The sequence below is a fragment of the Ahaetulla prasina genome, chromosome 7 (assembly GCF_028640845.1).
Source record: "Ahaetulla prasina isolate Xishuangbanna chromosome 7, ASM2864084v1, whole genome shotgun sequence".
Taxonomy (NCBI): Eukaryota; Metazoa; Chordata; class Lepidosauria; order Squamata; family Colubridae; genus Ahaetulla; species Ahaetulla prasina.
This window is the reverse complement of record NC_080545.1, coordinates 77,294,614-77,319,772: the sequence shown is the minus strand read 5'-3', so window position 1 is coordinate 77,319,772 and position 25,159 is coordinate 77,294,614. Positions and strand designations below refer to the sequence as shown.

General features: G+C 42.4%; 1 protein-coding gene across 2 annotated transcripts in view; it reads right to left on the bottom strand.

The window, feature by feature from the left end:
• The window catches only part of AKR1D1 (aldo-keto reductase family 1 member D1), a 76,193-nt gene extending 59,046 nt beyond the window's left edge, over window positions 1-17,147 (bottom strand). The window contains exon 1 of one of the 2 annotated variants that reach the window (XM_058190404.1): window positions 16,900-17,147. In XM_058190404.1, coding sequence (XP_058046387.1) covers window positions 16,900-16,995 — 96 coding nt within the window. In that variant the 5' untranslated portion in view covers window positions 16,996-17,147. Of the gene's footprint in view, window positions 1-3,088; window positions 3,267-16,899 lie in introns of those variants that run through there. The other variant, XM_058190406.1, reaches the window with a different exon arrangement.
• Between the last annotated feature and the right edge of the window lie 8,012 nt (window positions 17,148-25,159).

Below are 25,159 nucleotides of genomic sequence, written 5' to 3'. Positions count from 1 at the left end.
ACAGCAAAGCTGGCTGAGGAATTCTGGGAGTTGGTCCACAAGTCTTAAAGTGGCCAAGTTTGAAGACCCCTGATCTATAGTATGTAGATAATAAAGTTGAAAAAAGATGAACAACATTTTTGTAGAACTATAGATACGTTGAGGCTGGGTGTGATAAGGAATGGCTGGGAGGAGAGGGGCCAGGCGAGGTACCCCTTGACATGAGAGACATTGAGTTGGCCACGCCTACCCAGTCATACGGTCATCAAGCCACACCCACTGTCACATGACCATAAAGCCACGCCCACAAAATAAGCCACGCCCACAGAACCATTAGTAAAAAAATTAGAACCCACCCCTGGCTCTTTGCCATCCTCTTTAGGCACATTTTTGAGGTGGGGCGCATGTGTGGTAGGCACATGCGCAAGCAAAGCACATGCGCAGAAGGCCGAGAACATGTGCGGAAGGCAAGCGCACGCGCGAACTGGGAGCATGCACACATGAAGTAAGCGTGTGCCCGTAGGGCGAACCGGTAGTAACATAATGTGAAACCCACTGCAGGGCAAGACTCTTTCCTCCTCATTGATCTATCACGGGACAGACGAACTCAGACAACAGATTAAGGATTAGACTTTTCTGGATCCCAGGATGGACAGAGGACAAAAGCACCTCTTCCTCTCTTTTGAATTTCATCTTGGATAGCAAAGATGAAGAGCCAAGCCAAGAAGCTAAACACAAGGGCAAGATATCTGGAGGCCTCAAGATACATTGAACAGGGCTTTCTGAAAAAGTGCAAGAAATATGGTGGGGAATAAAAGAAAAATAGAAAAGAAATTTTAAAAGATACAAAAAAGCTTTTAACTTTCTCTTCTATTTCTTTCTTCCCTTCCTCACTTTTATATTAGTTTGTATTAGCTTTATCTTCTTTTTGTAAAAAAAGATTTATTAAAATTTTAATAAAATTATATAGATCTATTGGGCAAGTCTATCTTGCAGGGGTTTCAAGATATACTGCATTAAAGCACCCATCGTTTTCATTCAAGTGTCCTCAGAGGCTTCTGATTTTAGCAAGTCTGGAGCTACGTTTCTACAAACTTCCGTAATCTGATGGCAGGAAAAATCCAAGAAATCAATTAACCCACCTGAGATCAAAAATAAGGCTGGCAAGCCAATCTTAATCTGCTACTATCATATGTGTTGAACTCTTTCGTGCCCAGCTAACACAGTTATTCATCAAGGCTGCTAGACTCTTGGGAGATACCACATAAGGGATAAAGATTGTTCCTCATCTCCTAAAAATGTAATTCAGTTCAGCAGAATGAGTCACAAGATGCTGAGACAGGGGAGGACAAGAAATCCACAGCCACAAACTATATTTGAGTTGTATTTTTTTTATTTATTTCGCAGAGCTGCGAAAAGCTCTGTCCAGCTGCCGGAGTCATTGTTGTGAGATGGACAGCCAGAGAAATTGTTTAAAGCAACATAAATCTATCAGACAAAGGTCTTTTTCCCCCTTAATGTTCTAGAGCTCAACTAACATTTCAGCCTGGCTCCAGTTGTACAAGCCTTCTTTTGTTACAAGGAACGCCTTTCCAAGCATCACCTGAATGATGTAGCCTTGCGGGAAGACGAAGGGAGATGCAGGAGCACAAAGGCGGACCGAAATGGCATCGGGGTCCGAAAAAGTAGGGAATGCAAGCAAGAGTAGCCCCTGTTTGGGATCGGTAGAGAAGGAATCCCCACCACGAATTCCATCACTGACTTCTTTTTATTCCTGCCACTATGAAAGCAAAAGAATAAAGCTTGCGTCCCTAAGTGTTACACCCTAGAGCTGGCTGGAAATGAGGGAGGGCACTTGAAGCCCCTCGCAACTGGAGAACACCAGAGGGGGGAGCTTTCTTCCCAAGCTCACTATTGTTCGGAGCCATCTCTCCCTGGACCATAGCAGAACGAGATGCAGCCATTACAAGCCCCACGGATGCCTGGAAGGAAGAGCAGGTCTTTTAAGGCCATGCTCTCATCAAGAGTAGTTAAAAGAAAGACTGAAACCCTAACTAGCAAACGCACAGCTCTTCCCCACCCTCCACCCCAAATTTGAGGGCCCTGGGGTGGGGGGGGGCATATTCAGCATGCATCCCTTCCCCCTCCTTTCTTTTCATTAGCATCCTAATGGAAGTGCCTTTCTTTCTTATTTTTTTTTCAAAGTCCACCAAACTCAATGGGAGTTTTGGGGAAGGCAAAACTTTCAACTTTAATTGTAACCCTGGTCACTTTTTGAGTCTGGAATCCAAACGGGGTGGTTTCAAAATACCGAAACGCTTGCTCCCCACCCCCCTTGAGAAAGGGGGCTTCTGTTCCGGGGTTCAGGCTAATTTCCACGACCCATCTCCCTTTTCAAGAAAGAAAGAAAGAAAGAAAGAAAGAAAGAAAGAAAGAAAGAAAGAAAGAAAGAAAGAGGGAGGGAGGGAGGGAGGGGGAAGGAAGGAAGGAGGGAGGGAGGGAAGGAGGGAAGGAAGGAAGGAAAGAAGGACATTCAGGTGCCTTCCCCAAAGAGCGAAAAACCTTTCCTCCAAGAGGTCACCTAAAGCCCAGCCAAGAAAGGAGATGATGGTTTTTCGGGAAACCACACCCGCACTCCGTGACCCTCCCACTGCCCCCCGAGATCACACGAACAAAAATTTCCCCTTTTCACCAAGCGAGCCGACTCAGAAACAAAACAAAACAAAAACGAAAATGAAAAAGGCGCAGAGGTTAGGAGAGTTCACGCCAGGCGCGCTTCCCACGAAGGACGCGCTTCCTCGCCAGCGCCTGGAATCGCGAGGGGATCCGCCGTCCAGGCTGTAGCGAGGAGGTGGGGTGTAGTGGGGGGACTCCGCTTTTGCGCAGCGGTTGTGGATGACCTTATTTTACTCGCGCACGCTGGACGGGCGGCTTTTGCTGAGCAAAGAGAGAGAAATTCAACGGCACGCGAAGTCCCTGCAGCTTTGAGGATGGAGACAGACTCCACGTTTGAAGGGCGACGGGGAGGCTAAATTGGAACCCACCCATCCACGGGCAGAGCCTCGATGCCGGAGCATGCAAGTCAATTCAATCATAAAGGTCGCTTTACCGTCTGGAGATCCGCGTAAGTCCCGAGTCCTATCACCGGGATGGCGTTGCCGTCGCTGAGCATCAAACGGTGGTTTTCGACGGTGAACTGAATCATGATGAGCGGCCAAGAGAACTTTCTGCGCTTTGTTTTATTTAGTCGTGTTAATAGTAGTAGCAGTATTTGCCTTCCACCCTTGCCCGCTGCGAAACTCCCGCAAGAAAACGGCCGTCTTTTGTGCTCGCCAACGTGCTCTGGGTCGCCGGCCGTTCCGTCGGAAGAGGGAGCAAGAGAGCAGGGAAAGCCGCCGCCGCCGCAGCTCCAGCACGCGCGCTGCCTTGGTTAAATAGCGGAGTTGGCGACGCCACAGCGCCGGGATTCCGTCGGCAGAAGTTATTGGTGGGCAGCCCCGTCCCCGCGGGACAGAAGGCTGTCCGCCTGAAAGGCGGGGGAGGGGGTGGGGGAGGGAAAGGACGTTGCAAAGGGAGATGGCGAAAGCGCAGCTTTTGCTTTTTCTTGTTTTCTTTTCTTTTCTTTTGTTAACCAGATGCTAAGTGACCTGGATAAGCGCGTTGGGGAAACCCAACCGAGGTGGCTCAGAGAAAAGGCTTGGCCCAAAAACTTGATCGATCTCCCCTTCGTAAAAAAACCTTATTTTATCGGCTGCCTCCGGCAAGGTAAGGTTCAGCAGCGGGAGGCCACCCTAACTAACAATATTAAAAAGATGGAATGGGAATGGGGATTGGAATTGGAATTGGAATTAGAATGGGAATTGGAATTGGAATTGGAATTGGAATTAGAATGGGAATTGGAATTGGAATTAGAATTAGAATGGGAATGGGAATTGGAATTGAACTTTAATTGGCCGAGTGGGATTAGACAAGGAATTTGTCTTCCGGTACAGAAGCACTCAGAGTAGGTGCAAAAAAAAATTACTATCATCATCATCATCCCAATAAAAGGGGATACTATGGCCGTACTACATGGGTAAATACACATAGACATTAGACAGCACTGTGAAAATTGGATATTTAGCAGAGCAATGGCATCAGGAAAAAAACTGTTCCTGTGTCTAGATGTTTTGGCATGGAAGGCCTGTCCCAAAGGGAGGAGTTGATATTCAGGACGTGAGGGGTCTGCCGACGTCTTCTCAGCCCTCCTTTTGACCCGCACAATGTACAGGTTGTCAACTTCTAACTGAACCTGGAACCTTCTATGGATGGCAGGCTGGTTGCAATTGTTCTTTCTGCAGCCTTAACTATCTGTTGGAGTCTGTCCTCCTTAGTTTGGTTCTGTATTGTTGGAAGAAATATCCATCTGGGTTCAGTTCCAAGTGGGGATAAAGACACTGGAAACATGGAGACTGCTTGGAAAGATGGTTTAATGGTGATCAGGATCACATGGCTTGAGTTCCTGAACAGAAAAGGGGAGGGAAGCTGTGCGCGCTTTATGCTTTCTCTGAGCTTTGAATTTCCTGGGGCACAAGAAGAGTATCCTGATTGGTTGTCAGACTCCCAGGGAGTGGGGGTCTTAGCTAGCCTTGCTGGCTGATGTAATATTCCAGGTGCCATGTGGTGAGTTTCTGTTGCTAGATGGGCCCTATTGTGTTGCAGACGATGGTCCATTGACAAAGGTGGGGAGAATGAATTTCTGCCTCTGGCGCATTGACAAAGGTGGGGGAAGGCAGGAAGCTGCAGGGAGCCGCCTTGTCCTTAAAACATGTTTCTCCATTTCTCATCCAGGGAAATATATTCTGCCTTTTTAATATTTTCTAAAATATTTCATTCTTCTAGGAGGGGGGGTGGGTGCCAACTTCCTACAGTACCAAACCAACGATAGACTATAGGATGAAAGTTCAACAATGTAACTTTTCCAGAATCACACACATGCACCCACCGACACACCAAACAAAATATTTTTCTGAATGGGAGATGGAGTTAGGCTAGATAGCTTCAACTCTTCAGCTGGACAACAGAATGATGGAAGGAATCCCCTCCTTCAGATTCTGGAGTCATTAATCAATCAGAGGTTGTGTTCACACAACACAATTACCCAGAGGTAAGAAAAGGATATCCCACCTTTTTGTATGGATATCCCATCTCTGCCACCACTTTGTCCTGAGTTGTTTTATGTATACTTAAGTCAGTGGGCTCCAAAACACAAGAGAGCCAGCACGACAACACAGATCCCTAAGCAACAGATGCACAGACTAATACTCACTGCTCACCACTACTCCACTTTTCCCCAGTGCTGCTACACCTCCTATTACTGTTCACCCAACTATTACTCCTTGGGAGTAATACTTCTGTACTTGTAAAAAAAAAAGGTAAAGGTAAAGGTATTTATTTATTTATTTATTTATTTATTTATTTATTTATTTATTTCAATTTTTATACTGCCCTTCTCCCGGAGGACTCAGGGCGGTGTACAGCCAAGTAAAAATTCAATATATAAACATTAAAAAGAAGTTAAAAAGAAATATTATAATGTGGCCGAAATTTAAAAACCATTTAAAATCTTAAAACATAAATACCCCAATAAAATTTCAATCCAGTCCCGCTTGAATAAATAGGTGCGTTTTCAGCTCACGCCGAAAGGTCCGAAGATCAGGCAATTGACGTAAACCGGGGGGAAGTTCATTCCAGAGCGTAGGAGCTCCAACAGAGAAGGCCCTGTAAGGTAAAGGTTCCCCTTGCACATATGTGCTAGTTGTTCCTGATTGTAGGGGGTGGTGCTCATCTCTGTTTCAAAGCCGAAGAGCCAGCACTGTCCGAAGATGTCTCCGTGGTCATGTGGCCGGAATGACTAAACGCCACGAAACACTGTTAGTTTCCCACCAAAGGTGGTCCCCATTTTTCTACTTGCGTGTTTTTTACATGCTTTCGAACTGCTAGGTTGGCAGAAGCTGGGACAAGTAACAGGAGCTCACCCCGTTACATGGCACTAGGGATTCAAACCACTGAACTGCCAATCTTTCGATCAACAAGCATCCCTTCTGTACTTGTACTTCTGGATAAAAGTATCTCTTTCTGGGTGTTTCAGGATGCCTTAGTTCCACAGAGTCCTTCCCTCTGCCCTGCACACCAACACCAGCACCTCAGCCATCTCTCAGCATAGCTTTTATAGCCCATGTTGCTGTGGGGAGAGGACACCAGCAACACAGGTGCTGGTCATTTTCTAGGCAACCTGCCTTTTCGTGCCCATGATGCGAATGAACTGATTTACCAGGGTTGCAGAAAAAGCTTTGGGGTATACCCAGCCATCTAAACTCAGCTTGCACAGCACACTGAGCCACTACTGTGTTTTTGGACCCAGGCAAATTATGTTATTTTTGAATTAAATTATTTTTATCCCAATCAGATGCCCTTTTGGTTGACTGGACTTCAACTTCCATAATCTGTTACCTCCATGGTCATGGAACTCCAAGGAGTTTGGAGGGCAGCAAGATGGGAAAAGTTGATATGTAATTTATAATGTATTTATTTTAGAATGTTTACATGTTGCTCAATCTCAAGACTCTTGACTTATCTAGGATAAGGTGAGTCCCTTTTTTTATCCCCCATGACATAGTTAAAGATGGAGAGAATAAACTTTCCCTTCAAACTAAGCTATGATTTCTTGAACTTTAGTGTAGGGGTCTCCAACCTTAGCAACTTTAAGACTTGTGGACTTCAATTTGAAGTCCACAAGTCTTAAAGTTGCCAAGGTTGGAGATCTCTGCTTTAGTGTGTTCATTTTGTAATGAGTTATTCAGGCTACCAGATACGAGTACAAACCATTTGGTTGACTAAGAAATATTACAAGTTTTCTCTATCTCAGTGATCTGAAATGCTGCCCATCAGAAGTGCTGGCAATGGTACTCATTAAGCTTTTGGCCAAAGATCAACACTTAGGGGAGATGATGGGAGATGTATTTGTTTGTCTGCAGTCAGCAAAGTCAGGAGATGTGGGTTGACATTTTAGCCCAACAGGAGGGATTTTAGAGGACCAAAACTATTGGCACTGGCATCTCATCATTACAAGGAAGCAGTAGGGTGTATATTGCCCCCTTTTTGTCTATCATTCAGCAAACTCCCTAAAGCAAAAGGAAGCAATTCAGTGGGCATATTTATAATTCTGAATAAATGATGGTTAATTTATTTAAAGTAATCATATATATTTATCTTGATGCAATTAATATTGATGGGGTGGAAGAAACGATTACCCCACCACTTTGAAAAATCTGTTGACACATCTTTCTGCCATAGAGTTAATAGAATTTTTTTTAAAAAATTAATTTAATTATTTTCTTCTGCAAAATAAATCGATTTCTCACCTTGTTCCACTTACAAGTGACTTTCATCTTGTCTTGTTCTCCACTGAAAAATAAATTAGTATGCACTCTCTCCAATCTGTTGGACCAAGATTCTTTTGATCAAGAAGCAAAGTGAAAAGTGATTGTGAAAAAGCTGAGAGAAAACAAATTAGAGCTGTGATAGTGAACCTATGGCCCGTGTGCCAGAGGTGGCACGCAGAGCCCTCTCTGTGGGCATACACACCATCTCCAGATGCTCTTCTGGTTGCTGGCGCACACATGTGCACCAGCTAGCTGGTCTTGATGGGCACCGGAGTGCTGGAAAACGGCCAAAAAAATGGCCAAAAAACAGGCTGTTTTTCTGGCTGTTTTCAGGCTGTTTTGGGGGGCATTTTCAGGCAATTTTTTTGACTGAAAAACAGCCTGAAAATGGCCTAAAAACAGTCTGAAAATGGCCAAAAGACCACCCAAAAACAGGCATGAGTGAGCCAGCCAGCTAGTCTTTGGGTTTCTGGTCCTTTGGCATGTGCACATACGCACATGCACACGTGTTCCGGTTTGGGCACTCAGTGCTGAAGAGGTTCACCATCACTGAATTAGAGGGTTTGTGACTTCTGAATAGGAAATCAAGAGAACCAGGGACAGTGATTGGCAGCACTTTGCTCCCTTCCTGCCTAGCTGACAATGATAGCCTTCTGTAAGATCCAACCTGGGTCAGTCACTGGGACCCGAGGTTTTGTCTTCTGAGCTTTCGGACTCGTGCTGGAGCCCATCTTCGTAGCCTTCTCCATAGCATCACAGATTCAGGGCCAGATATACCATTCAATCTAATTGTAGGCATCAGATAGAAGTGAGGATCGTGTCACCATCATGACAAGGCATTGCATTCCAAGCTGGAACTTAAATCCATAAGGCCACATCTGGGGCTTCCTAGGGCATCTGGAGCTCCCTGGGTGTGTGCCCTACCACAGGGAACCTGATATCCATAATTAAGGTGATTATGGATTAAGGCCCCTCTCCCCCAAATAAACTGGACATTCCTTCTCTGGTCAGATCTAGTGTGTGCAAAATGGGAAGATGTGTGTCAACCACCACTCCCAACTCCACAATTGTGTCAACCACCACTTCAACTCCATTTGCACCACAGTTGGGTCTGACAGCCTCCCAACTTGCTTTGCTGAAGATGGGAGGATTCAAAATATGGCACCTGGCCACCCATCCAGTCAAGTATCCCTAATTGTTTTCTGTCTGCCCAGGAAGTTGATAGAATTGATTTCAAGGAGACTGTGAGACTGTCTATGTCATATGGATAGGAAAATAGGTTAGAGGTTCTTATCCTCGTGGTAGCCTATCAGATTTCTCTGATAATAAGTGAATGCTTTCCAGATGTGAAGAATTATATCCTGTGGGGTGCCTCTCATCAGAATCATGCCATTTGCTGTACTTGGCAATTAGAAAGAAAGCAGAAATCAAGATGTCAACCTTTGAGCCTGTTATACTGCAATAAAAAGCAAATTTTCACCATAACTTTTCCGATAGCCCTTTAATTATTTGAATACAGCTGTACTATCATACTTTAATCATCCACCTTTCTGAACAGACATATCCAGTGGTTATTTTTTTTAAATCCTTCATCATAATTCATTCATTTGAATGAATTGGACATGTTCATGAACAACATTCATTTCTCCAACCTCCTCCTCATTAATTAGGATACCCAAATTGGATTTATAATGTGAAACTGTTAACAGAACAGAATAACAGAGTTGGAAGAGACCTTGGGGATCTTCTAGCCTAACTTCCTTATCAGGCAGAAAATTCTATGCCATTTCAAACAAATTGTTGTCCAGTCTCTTTTTAAGAACCTCCAGTGTTAGCATACCTACAATTTCTGGAGACAAATTGTTCCATTGATTAAAATCCGTTGTATTGGGTGATCAAAGTCATAGAAGGAAATATTTGGTGTAGATTGCTTTAATTGTACAGAGGTAGGTAAGATTAAGAAAGTACATGTGTGAATGTGGAATTTTCCTTCCCCGCTTTTACTGCAGTACCTGATCCCAAATCCAATGTCAGTTTGGCCTCCTGTAAAAACCTTCCCTGGCTTTAAAGGCAACAGATCTGCCAATAGAAATGAAGAGCAATAGCGGAGAAGAGCAACAAAACTAATTACAGGCCTGACGGCTATACTGGATGATGAATGTTTAAGGGAAGCACATATGTCTAGCCCAGGGGTGTCCAAACTTGGCAACTTTAAGACTTGTGGACTTCAATTCCCAGAATTCCTCAGCCAGCTTTGAGGAATTCTGGAGTTGAAGTCCGCAAGTCCACAAGTCTTAAAGTTGCCAAGTTTGGACACCGCTGATCTAGCCTACCAAAGAAAAGGATGAGGAGTGACGTGATAGATGGTTTTCACTTACTTAAGGGGCTGTCAGAGAGAAGAGGGGGGTTACCTATTCTCCAAACCACCTGAGGGCAGGATAAGAAGGAGAAGAGAAGAGAAGAGAAGAGAAGGGAAGGGAAGGGAAGGGAAGAGAAGAGAAGAGAAGAGTTGGAAGGGACCTTGGAGGTCTTCTGGTCCAACCCCCTGCATAGGCAGGAAACCCTACACCACTTAAGACAAATGTCTATCCAACATCTTCTTAAAAGCTTCCAGCGTTGGAGTATTCACAACTTCTGGAGGCAAGTTGTTCCACTGATTAATGCAGTATTCCAGGTGTGGCCTTACCAAGGCATTATTATGTGGTATTAGCACTTCACGTGATCTTGATTAACATAATCAGGAAAGTCTGCCAGAATTTCCCTCTGTCCCTTTTGTACCAAACAGAAACAAGGTGGGTTGTGTTGACTTGTTCTCATATCTTGTCCTTCCCTAGTGCTGAGTTATCTTTTATTTTCCTTTGCTGGTTCCTGCACACCTTCTTCAGGGTTATTATCGTCACACCCCTCTGCATTTGTAAACAAAATAGCCCATTACAGATTGTGGGGTCACTCAGTTTCTACCACAGCACAGGTAAAGCAAGGCATACTGTAGATAAACATACAGAAAGTTAAAAAGTTTAATTCATTTGCTTATTTTTAATCTTGGGGCAGGTCCACCACATGTGGTGGAATGTTCCCTGCTTATAGTCACATCTCTGGCACCCAGCGATTAGTTTGAGAACATCTTGGCCAATCTGGCTAGTGGTAAATGCCACTGATGTAACATTTTGTCCTTATAAGCAACAGTTCTATAGTAGAATAATTTCAAGTAGTGTTGACGATTGCAGGGGTCTCCAACCTTGGTCCCTTTAAGACTTGTGGACTTCAACTCCCAGAGTTCCTCAGCCAGTTTTGCTGGCTGAGGGACTCTGGGAGTTGAAATCCACAAATCTTAAAGGGACCAAGGTTGGAGACCCCTGGACTATTAGATGTCAGATACTTATAATGTTATTAGTCTAGTATCGTGATGGCGAACCTATGACACACTTGCCACACGAGGCACGCAGAGCCCTCTCTGTGGGCATGCCAGCCGTTGCCCCAGCCCAGCTCCACCATGCATGCGCATGTGCCTCCTGCTGGCCAGCTGGTCTTTGGGTCTCTGTCGCGCATATGTAGGAGCGGGGCCTTCCCTGATCTCTGCAAGTTCCCCCCAGTGTACCCTAACTTTCCACTCCATTTTTGCTGCCCGCACCAACCTGGAAGCGAAAATGTGGCACGGGGGCACCTCATGAGCCCCCCCCCCGCCCCATTTTGGGCCTAGAAAGCCTCCTGCACCAACCTGGAAGCCAAAATTGGGCACAGGGGTGCTCACATTGCCTTTGGGGGGTTCAGGCACGTGCATTTGTGCACACGTGCACATTTCGGGCACTCGGCACCAAAAAGGTTAACCATCACTGGTCTAGTAATCAGATTGTTGAAAGATACGTATTCTGAAAAGGAAAGAAGGATCAATGCCAGAAATGCAGAAAATGCAAATCCTTCTTAGGTGAAAATGATTCAGCATCCAATAAAGGTCAGAACAGGGTCTTTTCTCTCAATCCATTTGTTATAATAGACATTGCTAGCCTGTGGCCCTTCAGCCTCTTCTTATGCACCCTGACTCCTTCCCTAAGATTATGCTGTCAAAATTGGCAACCCGCTCAATTATAATGTCACATTTCCTCGCCTTTCCCCCCACCTCCCCTCCCCCCTCCCTTCACAACCCCCCTCCCCCCCGACTTCCCGTAACGAGCACAAGGTATAGTTAAAAATAAAACAAACATATGCTAAAAAAATTTCGTCCCAACTTAATTATACCCCTACAATCATCAATTCCTAACTTCCCCCGAAAACAATCAAAAATAATACATCGTAATCATTCAAAAACAGTCTGATAACTCTTAGTCTGATCTCTACTTCAAATATAGTCAATCCATTTTTCCCATTCCTTTAAGTATCTTTCTTGCATATTGTCTTTCAAAAAGGCTGATATCTTCACCATCTCAGCCAAATTGGCAACTTTCAATATCCATTCTTCTATTGTAGGTACTTCTTTTTTCTTCCAGTATTGTCCTATTAGTAATCTTGCTGCTGTTATTAGATTTAAAATCAATTTAGTCTCAATTACTGTATAGTCCGTAATAATTCCCAACAAAAAAAATTGCGGCAGGAACTTTATCTTCTTTTTCAAAACATTTTGTAAAATCCACCAAATTTTTATCCAAAAGGTCTTTATATCCTTACAAGTCCACCAAATATGAAAATATGTAGCATCATCACAATTACATCTCCAACATTTTGCTTGCATATCTGGGTACATACACGATAATTTCTTAGGATCTAAGTGCCATCTATAAAACATGCTTCTTTCAACAAGCAAATACGTCCTAAGAGTTTGCAAAGCCTCCAACAAGCTTAATGTACCTAATTTATTGGAGAATGAAATGACTTGAAAGATACAACAACCAAAAGAAAAACCAACAACAATACAGGATTAAACTGAAAATTAAAACTAGGATGGAAAATTGATTGCAGAGAAGCCCAAACTTACCAATGATGCACTGCGTAGAATTCAGGAATATGAAAAACGGTAAATAGAAGGTCATTTTACCATTGTGACATTTGCATTAGTCCCATGTTCTATCACCTGGATCGTATTCCTGTAATTTAGCTGCAAAAGGCACTTTTTGGGTGTGAATTGAATCATGGCGATGGAAACAAGGTTTTCGGTACTTTTTTATTTATTTTTTATTTATTTTTTTATTTATTTTGTCACACAGTATATATAAACATAAGCATGAAATAACATACGATATATAAGCATATATGTAAGTATAAGTATGTAATAACTATATTAATTGGATATAATGAAAGGAAACAATAGGACAGGAACGGTAGGCACGCTTGTGCTCTTATGCACTCTCCTTACAGACCTCTTAGGAATGGGGTGAGGTCAATAGTAGACAGTTTTTGGTTGAAGCTTTGGGGATTTTGGGAAGAGACCACAGAGTCAGGTAGTTTATTCCAAGCATTAACAACTCTGTTACTAAAGTCATATTTTCTGCAGTCAAGATTGGAGCGGTTAACATTAAGCTTAAATTTATTGTGTGCTCGTGTATTGTTGCAATTGAAGTTGAAGTAGTCTTCGACAGGAAGGACATTGTAATAGATGATTCTATGAGTTAAACTCAGGTCATGTCGAAGGCGGCGTAGTTCTAAATTTTCTAAACCCAGGATTTCAAGTCTGGTGGCATAAGGTATTTTGTGTTCAATTGTATTGATGCCAGAAATGTGGTATGGGTTCCAGACAGTCAAGCTGTATTCAGGAATTGGTCTAGCAAATGTTTTATATGCTCTGGTTAGTAGTGTAGTGTTTCCCCCCTCCCCCACTTTTTTTCCCTTTCACTTTGCATGGGAAGTATTTCTATAAAAACAGCTGGGAAAGGGCTCCTCTATGAGCAGGGAATGCAAGAGAATAAGGAATAGCCTGTCCAAACAATGAAGCTCGGTTTTTGGCATTTTTACAAAAACTTTACAGCTCATGCGAGGCACTGGGGTGGCAGCGGGAGGCTCCGTTCACATGCCAGGATGTCATCTCATCCCGTTTTTGACCCAGAAGAGGCACACATGCTCACATTTCCGATCCAGTAGCAAAGGTAAGTGCATTTTACCCCTGCTTTACACTCAATTTGTGAACTGTTGGAAAGCAGTAGGAGAATGAAATTTTCTAGTTGCTAAGTTATTACACACAAAGTTTTATGTTTCTCATACCTTTCCTTCCAGAGCTATAAAAAGCCCAACTTTACCCTTTTTATTCAAGCCACAGTAATTTTCAACCAACTCTGCTCCAAATTATCTAGATGGAGATCGCTCATGATAATGTTTTTATTATTTTGTTTAACCAAGCACAAAAAGTTGTACAGGTTTTGTTTCTCTCCGCAAAATATTGCCGGAGATATTATGTCTCAAAGTTGCTGAAACCTCAGAGTCATACTGTATGGGGTCACACAAATGACTATATATCCGCAAGTATTGCATCGGCACATATAACACTTCACCAATGTTCAATGAGGATGTGTGTCCATGTTCACCCCAAATTTTATCGAAATCCGTGATGGTCGAGCAGGGCACTTTTCTGAAATCAGACTGCTTGACATGTAATGACCCTTGTGAGAGATCTGGTTTGTTTTCTGTTCAATCATTTACCGCAAGAGTTTCTATGCTGAACTTTTAACTGTCCACATAATCTCCAGTCAACATGATCACGATAGTCAACAAAGTTGAGAGCACGAAGTTGGTGGGAAGTTTGGTCTAGGTGGGCTTGGAGTCATTGATTGGTTTAGAATTTATTTTACAGTATTGTTACACTGCTTCAGAGAAATCCATCAGATTCTGGACTGATGCAGGATGAGATAGTTTACTATATTTATTTATAACAGGGATGTCACACTCAATTTCATTGAGGGCCGCATCAGGGTTGCGTTTGACCTCGGGGGGAGGGATGTGGCCGGGGGGCATGGCCAGTTAGATATCACTCGTATCAGGGGCACTTATGATGGTGCTAAGGCAGAACTTCCCTCAGACCCTTCCTCACGCTCATTATAAACTCCCTCCCTCCCTCCCTCCCTCCCTTCCTTTTCTTTTTTTTTCCTTTCCTCTTCATTCTCATTTCTTCTTCCTTCCCCTCTTTTCTTATTTTTCCTTCCTTGTTCTCTTCTCATCTTCCCTTATTTTCTTTGCCTTCCCTCTTTTCCTTTCTCCTTTCCTGTCCCTTCTTGCATGCTCAAATGCAAAACGGGAAACATTTCTCCTTTTGGTTTGTTTTTGGTTTGTTTTGCTAGCCCTCTGCCAGTGAAAATGGGGCTCAGGAGGGCCACACGTAGCCCTCCTGAGCTCTGTTTTTGCTGGCAGAGGGACCGTGGGCCAGTTCTTTGCTGTTTCCAAAGTGGCCCCATGGGCCAGATCTAAGCACCCCATGGGCCACATCCGGCCCACAGGCCTTGAGTTTGACACTCCTGATTTATAACAAGTTGAGGGGGAGAACCTAAAGGTTTTCTCACAGGGAGAAAAGAACATCTTATAATTGGTATTCTGAAATCTGTGGGTATTGTGCCACATACCATAATAATTTACAACCATTGCCGAGATCAGTTATTTTGCAAACAGTTTTATAATACAAGGGTTTGCATTGCAATAGTGGTGAATATCTGTAGCTCTGGTGGAGGATGAGGGTGAAGGTTTCGTTACCAGGCTAGGAGTTTAAACTTGGCTGGTAACAAAACATTCAGAAACCAACCCAAAACTCGGAGACCGAACCTTCACCTTCAATTGTTTGCATTGCTTGGGAAATTCAGGATTATCCTCAGGAAGCCTTTTTTTAGTTCTCCAGTGCTACAATGAACTCTGTCAGCCTCCCCCTGTCTGATATAACCAAATCAGTTAGGCTAAAGTCTAACTTAAGAGAGCCTGATATATGTGTACTAGTATTATTGCAAGCTTTCTTGTGCCTAAGCACACACTAGAAAACAGACAGACTCAAGGGAAAAATCAGTGCTTCTCTTAATGATGGCCCATACAGTCACCTTATCAGCTGCCTATCAAAGTACTTGATGTTCTCATACTAAGTACAATTCACTCAAATGACATTCAATTCAGAGGATAATTAGAACTGCAGAAAAAACAATCGCTATCAACCTGCCTTCCAATGAGGACCTGTATACTGCACGAGTCAAAAAGAGGGCTGTGAAAATATTTACAGACCCCTCGCATCCTGGACATAAACTGTTTCAACTCCTACCCTCAAAACGACGCTATAGAGCACTGCACACCAGAATAACTAGACACAAGAACAGGTTTTTCCCGAATGCCATCACTCTGCTAAACAAATAATTCCCTCAACACTGTCAAACTAGTTATTAAGTCTGCATTACTATTTATCTTCTCATCGTTCCTATCACCCATCTCCTCCCACTTATGACTGTATGACTGTAATCTTGTTGCTGGTATCCTTACGATTTACATTGATATTGTTTCCTGATTCCTTAATTGTTCCCTATGACTATCATTAAATGTTGTACCTTATGATTCTTGACGAATGTATCTTTTCTTTTATGTACACTGAGATCGTATGCACCAAGACAAATTCCTTGTGTGTCCAATCACACTTGGCCAATAAAAAATTCTGTTCTATTCTATTCTATTCTATTCTATTCTATTCTATTCTATTCTATTCTATTCTATTCTGTGCAATGACAACTGAGGTTCTTTGTCAACAGAGGCTATTGCCAGATCAAGAGATCCCCAACTAAAATGCTATAGGTAGTGGAGTCAGTTTCCCTCCAAGGAGCAGAAAGGAGGGGAACTACCACTGCCCCGCAGTCTATATATTGACAGTGATTAGATTAGTAGTTGACTCTTCAAAGGTTTGAATTTTTTATTATTATTAGTACATATGTGAAGGCTCTGTGAAGGTTGTTTCCACTCTGTAGCTTAGAGCTGCCATAGAACACTCTGCTAAACTGGATTTTGTATGCATCTGATATTTCCCTTTATTGATGTTCATTAAAGTATTATAAAAGTTTGGCAAGTGAATGACTGGGATGATCAGCACCTGAAGGAGCAACATTAGGGCTGAGAATGAATAACCATGTCTTTCTTGGGTTCCACCTTCACCCCATTCCTAAGAGATCTGTAAGGGGCATGCATAAGCGCACCTGCGTGCCTACCGTCCCTGTCCTAATATTCATTTTTACTTACTCTTTTCATGTATCCAAATTATGTTTATACTTTTACCTGTTATCTTATATATGATTGACAAAATAAATAAAATAAAATAAATAAATTATTCCTTATGGGAAAAATTGGTTTGGTACTCATTGTTTTTGGTACTCATCCTGCCTCCAGGAATTAACTATAAGTACCAAAGTACCACTGAATAGCATTTTATTTCTAAGTAGAGGAAACAAATTACACCAAGTCAAATCAGCTTCCATATCAGATAAAGCAAGTTAACCAATTAAGCATTGCATGGATCTTATGCTCAGGAACATGACAGTCAGTAAATAAAAGGTTATCTTACCTTCTCAATACCTGTGCTGGTACCAAGTCCAATCACCGGGATAGCATTCCCGTCGTTCAGTCTCAAACGGTGGCTTTTGGAGGTAAATTGAGTCATGGTGATGCAAATAGAGCTTCTGTAATTTTTCTCCTGCGCTTTTGCAGCCAAACTTCTTAAGGAAACTATTGTCTTCTATATGTGGATTGGGTACTGTTTTCTCTCAGCAGAGGGTGCAAGAGGACAGAAAAGTCCTGTGCAACTAACTGCTGCTGAACCTGTTGTAGAACACTGAGCAAATATTTGCTCTGTTAAATACTAATGTTGACATCCTTGGCATTTCATTGGCTGAAATCACTGGGAGGCGATTCCCTTCTACGGGGCAAAGAGTGTCCAACCTCAAAAGTACAGCACGTTTGAAATGCAGCCTTTAGGTTCTAAGCAACTTGGATGAGCAAAGATTGTCAGTATGATAGAAAGAAAGACAGCTATGGTAAAGCTTTAGCCAAGCCTCTTTGTAAACCTTATTTTATCATCTGCACTGAATGCCTAGTATGAACAGCTGGGGGTGATTGTGGCTGATAGCACTAACAATAGTATTTAGATTTATATACTGCTTCATAGTGCTTTACAGCTCTCTCTAAGTGGTTTACAGCAGGGGTCTCCAACCTTGACAACTTTAAGACTTGTGGACTTCAACTCCCAGAATTCCTCAGCCAGCTTTGCTGGCTGAGGTGTTCTGGGAGTTGAAGTCCACAAGTCTTAAAGTTGCCAAGGTTGGAGACCCCTGGTTTACAGAGTCAGCATATTTCCCCCAACAATCTGGTTCCTCTTTTAACCGACCTTGGAAGGATGGAAGGCTGAGGTAACCTTGAGCCAGTCAGGATCAAACTCCTGGAAGTGGGCAGAGTTAGCCTGCAATACTGCATACTAACCATGGCGCCACCAGGACTCCCTGATCCTCCTGAAGGGTAAATGCAGGATGAAAGTTTTGCATGGAGCTTCTCCTTTTCCATCACTGCAGAAAAATAAATAACTAAGGGGGATATGGAGTTATCCCTGACCTGAGCAGCTTCATGGAGATCAGAGATGGTATTCAGCCAGTTCACACCAGTTTGTGCAAACCGTTGGTGGACATTTGACCAAGGTCGCTGAACTGGTAGTGATGGCCAGCTGGCCACGCCTTGGCCACGCCCCCGGTCGCTGCTCACTCGCCCTGCCCGCCTTGTTCATCACCACCATGTTCTTCGCGCACGCGTATCCCATTGCCTTGCAAGTCCAATGGGATGTGCATGCACGAAGAACATGGTGGCGACGGCAGCAGCTTTTTCAGCAACCTCCAGTATTTTTCAGCAGCCTACAGCCAGCCGCCGCCTCTTTGAGAGCCGCTTTTCAGCAGCAGCAGCTTGCTGGCCCCCCCCCTGAAAACTCAGGTCAGCTTGCATTCCGGACTCTGGACCAGCCGCCACAGAAGGTAAGTAGCCCAAACAAAGAGGTGGGGGGGGGTAGGAAGCGGGGCTAGGGCCGTGGCCACTAAAGGAAGGGAAACGGAGGTGACTGGCAAAGGGAGGGCAGGGGTAAGTAGGTGGAAATTCCAAAAATTTTCCTACCTTTTCCTGTGGGTGTAGTTAGGTGGGGGGGGGGGTCATGTGACTGAGTGGGCGTGGGTGTGAGTGATGTCAAGTTGGCCATGCCCACTCAGTCAAATGCCCTCCACCTAATAATAATAATAATAATAATAATAATAATAATAATAATAATAATAATAATAATAATAATAATAATAATATTTTAATTTTTATACCGCCCTTCTCCCGAAGGACTCAGGGCGGTTGACAGCCAGATAAAATAACAATCAAATACAATACAATAAAGCCAGAATTAAAAAACTTATTCAATTTAGCCAATAATTTAAATATAAAATACATAACATCGTAAAACCCCATTAAAAATCCTATTTAAAACCCATTTTATGCCAGTCCTGCGCGGAAGAATAAATACGTCTTCAGCGTACCAAACCGATAGCAAAATTTTTTGAAACCCACCACTGATGAAGATGTGAAGATATGGTGATTTCATCAGGAGAATAATTGACAGTCAACCCTTTTACCCAAGGCAGAAAATATCAATATTACAAAAGCATATTGTGAAATTGCAGTTATGGGTTCTGACTACTATCTAAGGTATTTTTGTAATCATCAACCAGCAGACCTGGACTAGCAAGTTGGATGAATCCAGTCAATGTGAATGAAAGAAAGAGCAGAAAAACTTTAGCCAAGTTTACTGATATGGTTTTATCCAAGCAGTCATATTTATTTAATAACGTATAGGTAGTCCTTGACTTACAACAGTTCATTTAGTGACTGCTCAAAGTTACAGAGCACTGAAAAAGTGACATGACCATTTTTCACACTTACAACCGTTGCAACAACCCCATAATCATATGATCAAAATTCATACGCTTGGCAACTGACTCATATTTATGATGGTTGCAGTATCCCGAGGTCAGGTGATCGCTTTTTACGACCTTCTGACAAGTAAAGTCAATGGGGAACCCAGATTCACTTAACCACAGTGTTACTAACTTAACAAATGCAGTCGTTCACTTAACAACTATAGCAAAAAAGATTGTAAAAGGGGGCAAAACTGTCTTAACAAATGTCTCACAGAAATTTTGGGCTCAGTTGTGCCCATAAGTCGAGGACTACCTGAATTTTGAACGTCGTAAGTCTCCCAGAAGTTTTTTGGACTTAGGCAGTCTTCAAAACCAATAAATCAAATAAAATTTCTTATCTGCATGATAAATCTATGGAGAAAACCTCTCATTCTAACATTTCTGTACAAGCAAATTAATGTGCCTATAAGTATAGAATTCTTTATACGTGAGTGAATTAGCATTGTATTTACTTATCAAACTACCTGCAAACTTTTTGCCAGGAAGTATAAATGCAAACGTAAATAAAATTCAATGTAAAGAATATTTAAAAATTCTTTAAAGGAAAAGAATAAACAAACAACAATAGAATGGAGGCAACATTTGGTTCCTTTAACAAGTCAATGAAAACAAGAAAATAAAAAATTGCTACTAGATAAGGAAAGTGGGAAAAAACTGGCATTTTCTTTTGTAAACTTTTAATGGAAGCTTGTTTATTTATTTATCACTTTTAAACCCATCAGATTCCCAGCAGTTTATGGTAATAAAAGCAATACAGTACATTAAAGATGAAGAAGTCACAATAAAAATCAATATAGATTTAACATAAATTACTCTGGCTCTAACAGAGCCATCAGTCTCCAATATGTTCTGAACTAAATGAGAAGACTGCATAAAACTCCAGATAAAACAATGGCAACAATTACAGATTAAAATGTAAATCTGATCTGCTGAATTAAACTAATGAAGATTGTAGAGCTCAAAAAGAAACATAATCACTACCTAATATTTGCAAATCAAACTGCTGCTAAAGGACACTGCTTTGCACCTCTTCTCTTTAAAAAAAAAGGGTTAGGGTTAGTATGTGTGCGTATGTGTGTATAAACAAACTTAGGTGGGAAGATAACAGCATTCTGTGTGCCTTTCGCAAATAGTGCTCTTGGCCACATGACCACAGAAAATGTCTTTGGACAATGCTGGCTCTCTTGGCCAAGAAACAGATGAGCATTGCACCCTAGTGTTGGACAAGACTGGACAGGGAAACCTTTACATACATGCATACATACATACATACATACATACATACATACATACATACATACATACCAGAGGTGGGTTTCAGCAGGTTCTGACCAGTTCTGGAGAACCGGTAGCAAAAATTTTGAGTAGTTCGGAGAACCGGTAGTAAAAATTCTGACTGGCCCCGCCGCCCTCTATTCTCTGCCTCCTGAGTCCCAGCTGATCGAGAGGAAATAGGGATTTTGCAGTAACCTTCCCCTAGAGTGGGGCGAGAATGGAGATTTTACAATATCATTCCGCTGCCATACCCACCAAGCCATGCCCACAGAACCGGTAGTAAAAAAAATTTGAAACCCGCCACCTATACATACATACACACATACATACGTACATATATACTGTGAGAATCAAAAAATATAGCTTATTGATCTATTAGAATCATAAAGTCCAATGGATGATAGCAGGCTCCAGAAGAAAGAGATGGGAACCAAAGTTTTCAGCTTGCAATGGCTTGTTAATACAAGTATATTAATGCAATTAAATCTTTTATATCTATTCATTTCTTATGTTCCAAATTATTAGAAACAATAAACCTCTGATCTTAAAGTAAGAATTATTGCTTGTGTTGTTGTCTTTGTTTCCTATTGGAATTTTCTTATGACAATACATACATACATACATACGCACATACTGTATTTTTTGCACTGTAAGACGCACTTTTCTCCCCCCAAAAAGTAGGTGGAAATGTCTGTGTGTCTTATAGAACGAATATTGCGGCGGCAAAGGGCAGTGAATGGCAGCGAACAGCGGTATTCCGGGAGACCGATCCAACCACCAATCAGCTGCTTAGCAGCGAAGGTTCTAACGTCCCCCAGTGACAGCGGCAGCTCAGCTCAGTTGACCAGTGGTGGGCACAACGGAGCAGAGCCCTGATGAGCCACCTGCTGGGGCTGCAATAACGTGCTGAAGCTGACCAGGTTGTTTGCGGTTTGCTGCAAGGATACTAGCCAGATGAAAGATTCAAAGATTGTTCTAAAGCTTGAAGTTTTGTCTTTTTCTTTCTTTCTTTCTTTCTTTTTTTTTAGTGTACTACAGTTTAGAGAGTTTTAGAAATCCCTGTATGAAGCCACTCTAATATTTTAGCACTTTGGAAGGATCCCACCCTTTTTAATTATTTTCTGAAGACTTTGTAATGTCATAGCTGATTAGATCAAATGTTAAACATCTCTATTTTATGGCACATTCCAGTTGACCTTTGAATACTTCATCTCAGAGATAAGTAAATGTAATATTTGCAACATGCTTGGAACATATACTTTATCTCTTACTTCTATCGCAGGGCTAATTTGTCTTGGATCTTTGTTCCTTGGCTATTGCATGAAATATGAATGCAATGTCAGGCACAACAATATTACAGCATTCTGCAGCATTCAATGATGATAAATTTTTAAAATGTCTATGGACAGTAGGTCTGATAAAAGCAATGAAGGCCTTTTTTTTGTTGTTAATGGGATTTTAAAAAAAGAAACCGCTCCTCTGGAGATTATGAACCATTGTTGTGTACATTAGCCTGCTTTCTCCATTTTAACACCCTCTATTTAGCTTAGGATTTCTAAGACGTGTACAGTAGTTGGTTTCACTCACCTTCACTACCGGTTTGGAACTGCGAGCACGCATGTGCGTGCTCGCTTTGTGTGAACGTGACACTTTTGTGTATACGCATAACCTTTTGCGCATGCGTAGAACGTCCATGATGACGTCTGGGCAGGTGGGCAGAGCCGCCTGCTGCTGCCGCTACAGGTTTGTCCACATAGGACGAACCGGTAGAAACCGACCATTGGACTTGTAGCTACTGAATCTCATTGGGAGATTGGGAAACATATGAAGAGCATGTTAAAAAAGATACCAAGAGCAGAAAGAGACAGAGAAAAGGTATGTTGGAACATGTTATGTGTTAAACCATAGCAGATTACTGAGTTTTGATTACATTTACTTATGAGTTCTTAGAAAACTTAAATGAACTCGGGTTTTTGATGTTAGATATAGTGTGGGTTTCGTATATATTTAGATATTTATGATTTGGGCTTTCAAAGACATTTGATGAATTCATTAAAGGAGTCTGAGTAAATTCAGTGACCTTAGGACATTCTGTTCTTTTATAATTTAATAACTGGCTAAAATTCAGAAAGCAAAGAATATGACTAAGTGGACCTTCTGAAATGGCAGCTGTCTCTGCTTCAGCTCCTTCAGTGAGTGCAACCACCTATAGTGAATGCAGAAGAGTAATTTGTCCATTGCTGCCTCTATTCCCCTTGACATTAAGATGTAAGGCATATATGATAATGAAAAAATGATGAAAGGTGTGTTTTGTTATCATAATAAAGCCACGCCCTTTGGTATATACATCCAGGTACCAGAACCAAAAAAGGGACACAGTGGCTCAGTAGCTAAGACTCTGAGCTTGTCGATCAAAAGGTCGGCAGTTCAGTGGTTTGAATCCCTAGTGCTGCGTAACAGGGTGAGCTCCCGGTACTTGTCCCAACTTCTGCCAATCTAGCAGTTTGAAAGCACGTTAAAAAAAAATGCAAGTAGAAAAATAGGGACCACCTTTGGTAGGAAGGTAACCGTTTGTCGTGTCCCACTCCTCTGCTGACGGCCGGGTCAGGGAAATCCGAATCAGGCTTGCCTCTGCAGCTCTGCCCAAAGTCCTAGCAAAGTCCTCAGAGCAGGCAGGAGACCAGTAAGTGACTTCAGCAAGATAAGTTCAACTTTGCCTGACTCAGAGACTGCCAGAAAGCAGATCCTTTATATAGGCCATGGGGTGTGGCTCCATGACTCAGCACTCATTAAGGCCTGCCCCTCCCTTCCTTCTGTTGCCTCTGCCTATCCAATCTTCTGATCCGAGGGTCACTCCAATCAGCTGTTGGAAGTAAACTTTCCTCAGGCTCACATGCTGTGGTGGAGGGGGAGGGGTCTAGCTGCTCCGTTTGCCTGGGCATGGAGCCAGGGCTGGGGCCGGGGGATGCTCCCTCCTCTGCAGCTTGTCTGGGCATGGAGCCAGGACTGGGGCCGGGAGGCATACATTCCTCCGTGTTCGGGAGCAGATAAGCAGACCCCGGCTGCGGTGAGAGCGGACAAGACACTACACCGTTCCATGCACCTTTGGCATTTAGTCATGCAGGCCACATGACTATGACGTCTTCAGACAGCATTGGCTCTTTGGCTTTGAAACGGAGATGAGGATGGCCCTCTAGAGTCAGGAACGACTAGCACATATGTGTGATGGGAACCTTTACCTTTACCAGATGCAAGGAAAGCAACCAGCTTGAGATTAGGCATTATATTATACCTTGGGGAAATCTGACTTCTTGTCCAGTTTTGGGCAAAAAAACCAGGATTATGATTTTGGTCCAGTTCTATAGGAAGAAGCTACTAGGAAGCTACAGGTAGTCCTTGACTTACAACAGTTCACTTAGTGAGCATTCAAAGTTACAACAGCACTGAAAAAAAAGATTTATGACCATTTTTCATAGTTACAATCTTTGAAGCATCCCCTCGATCATGTGATCAAAAATTCAGAAGCTTGGCAACTAGTTCATGCTTATGACCGTTGCTATGTCCCAAGGTCATGTGATCAACTTTTGCGATTTTCTGACAAAGTCAATGAGGAAGCCAGATTTACTTAACACCAGGTTATTAATTTATCAGCTGCACTGATTCACTTAACAACTGTGACAAGAAAGGTCATAAAATGAGGCAAAACTCACTTAACAAATGGGTTAAGTCTTTTGAGTTCATGGCCATGGTCTGTGGCCACAAAAAGTATATAAAGGAGGTCCATGGTGAAGAAAAATGGATGAGAACCATTGCTGTAGATAAGTAATTAACCTATTAAATGATTTATCTGAAGGATTATTGTTCTTTCTAATATCCATAATGAAGGCAAAATCCTACTTACATCCTCACAAAAATAAGCACTGTCTATGCAGTGCTTCTTTGGCCATACCTAAAATATGTGTGAAACAGGGACAGAAATGGCACTTCACAACCAAGTCCATGAGAACTTTAAACCCAACTGCACCTCACACTGTGGGGAAGGTTGTGATAACCTCCCAATCTGCTTTGCTGCAGATGGATAGATTCAAAATATGACCACTAACCACTTGCCAAGTCATGTGTAAATGTGTGCCAGATAGTAGATGCAGACTGAGTCCACTCAGACTGAGTTATTTGAATCAATATGGATCCTACAAGGTATCAGAGAATAGATAAGGTTGATTTCATATTATCTCATGTTCTTCAAATATGATGGATTAAACCCCCATCATCCAGGCAGCAGGCCAAATTCTAGAAGGCTGTGTCACAAATTCATCCTAGCCTCTGCGGCAGCTGCTATAGTTATCCAGACACAGAAGATTTCATGAGCCAAACTCATAGACCAAGCTTCTGTCACCTAGATGTGATTGCCATTGCTGAGAATTCTGAGTTACCTGGAATTTCTGTTGTATTGTATTCTGTTGTGGCCTTTGTTAGATGCTCAATCATCTTTACTTAAGAGGATTCACATTTCCTTCATTCTTTGTATTGACCAGTTCATTACTTTTCAGGATA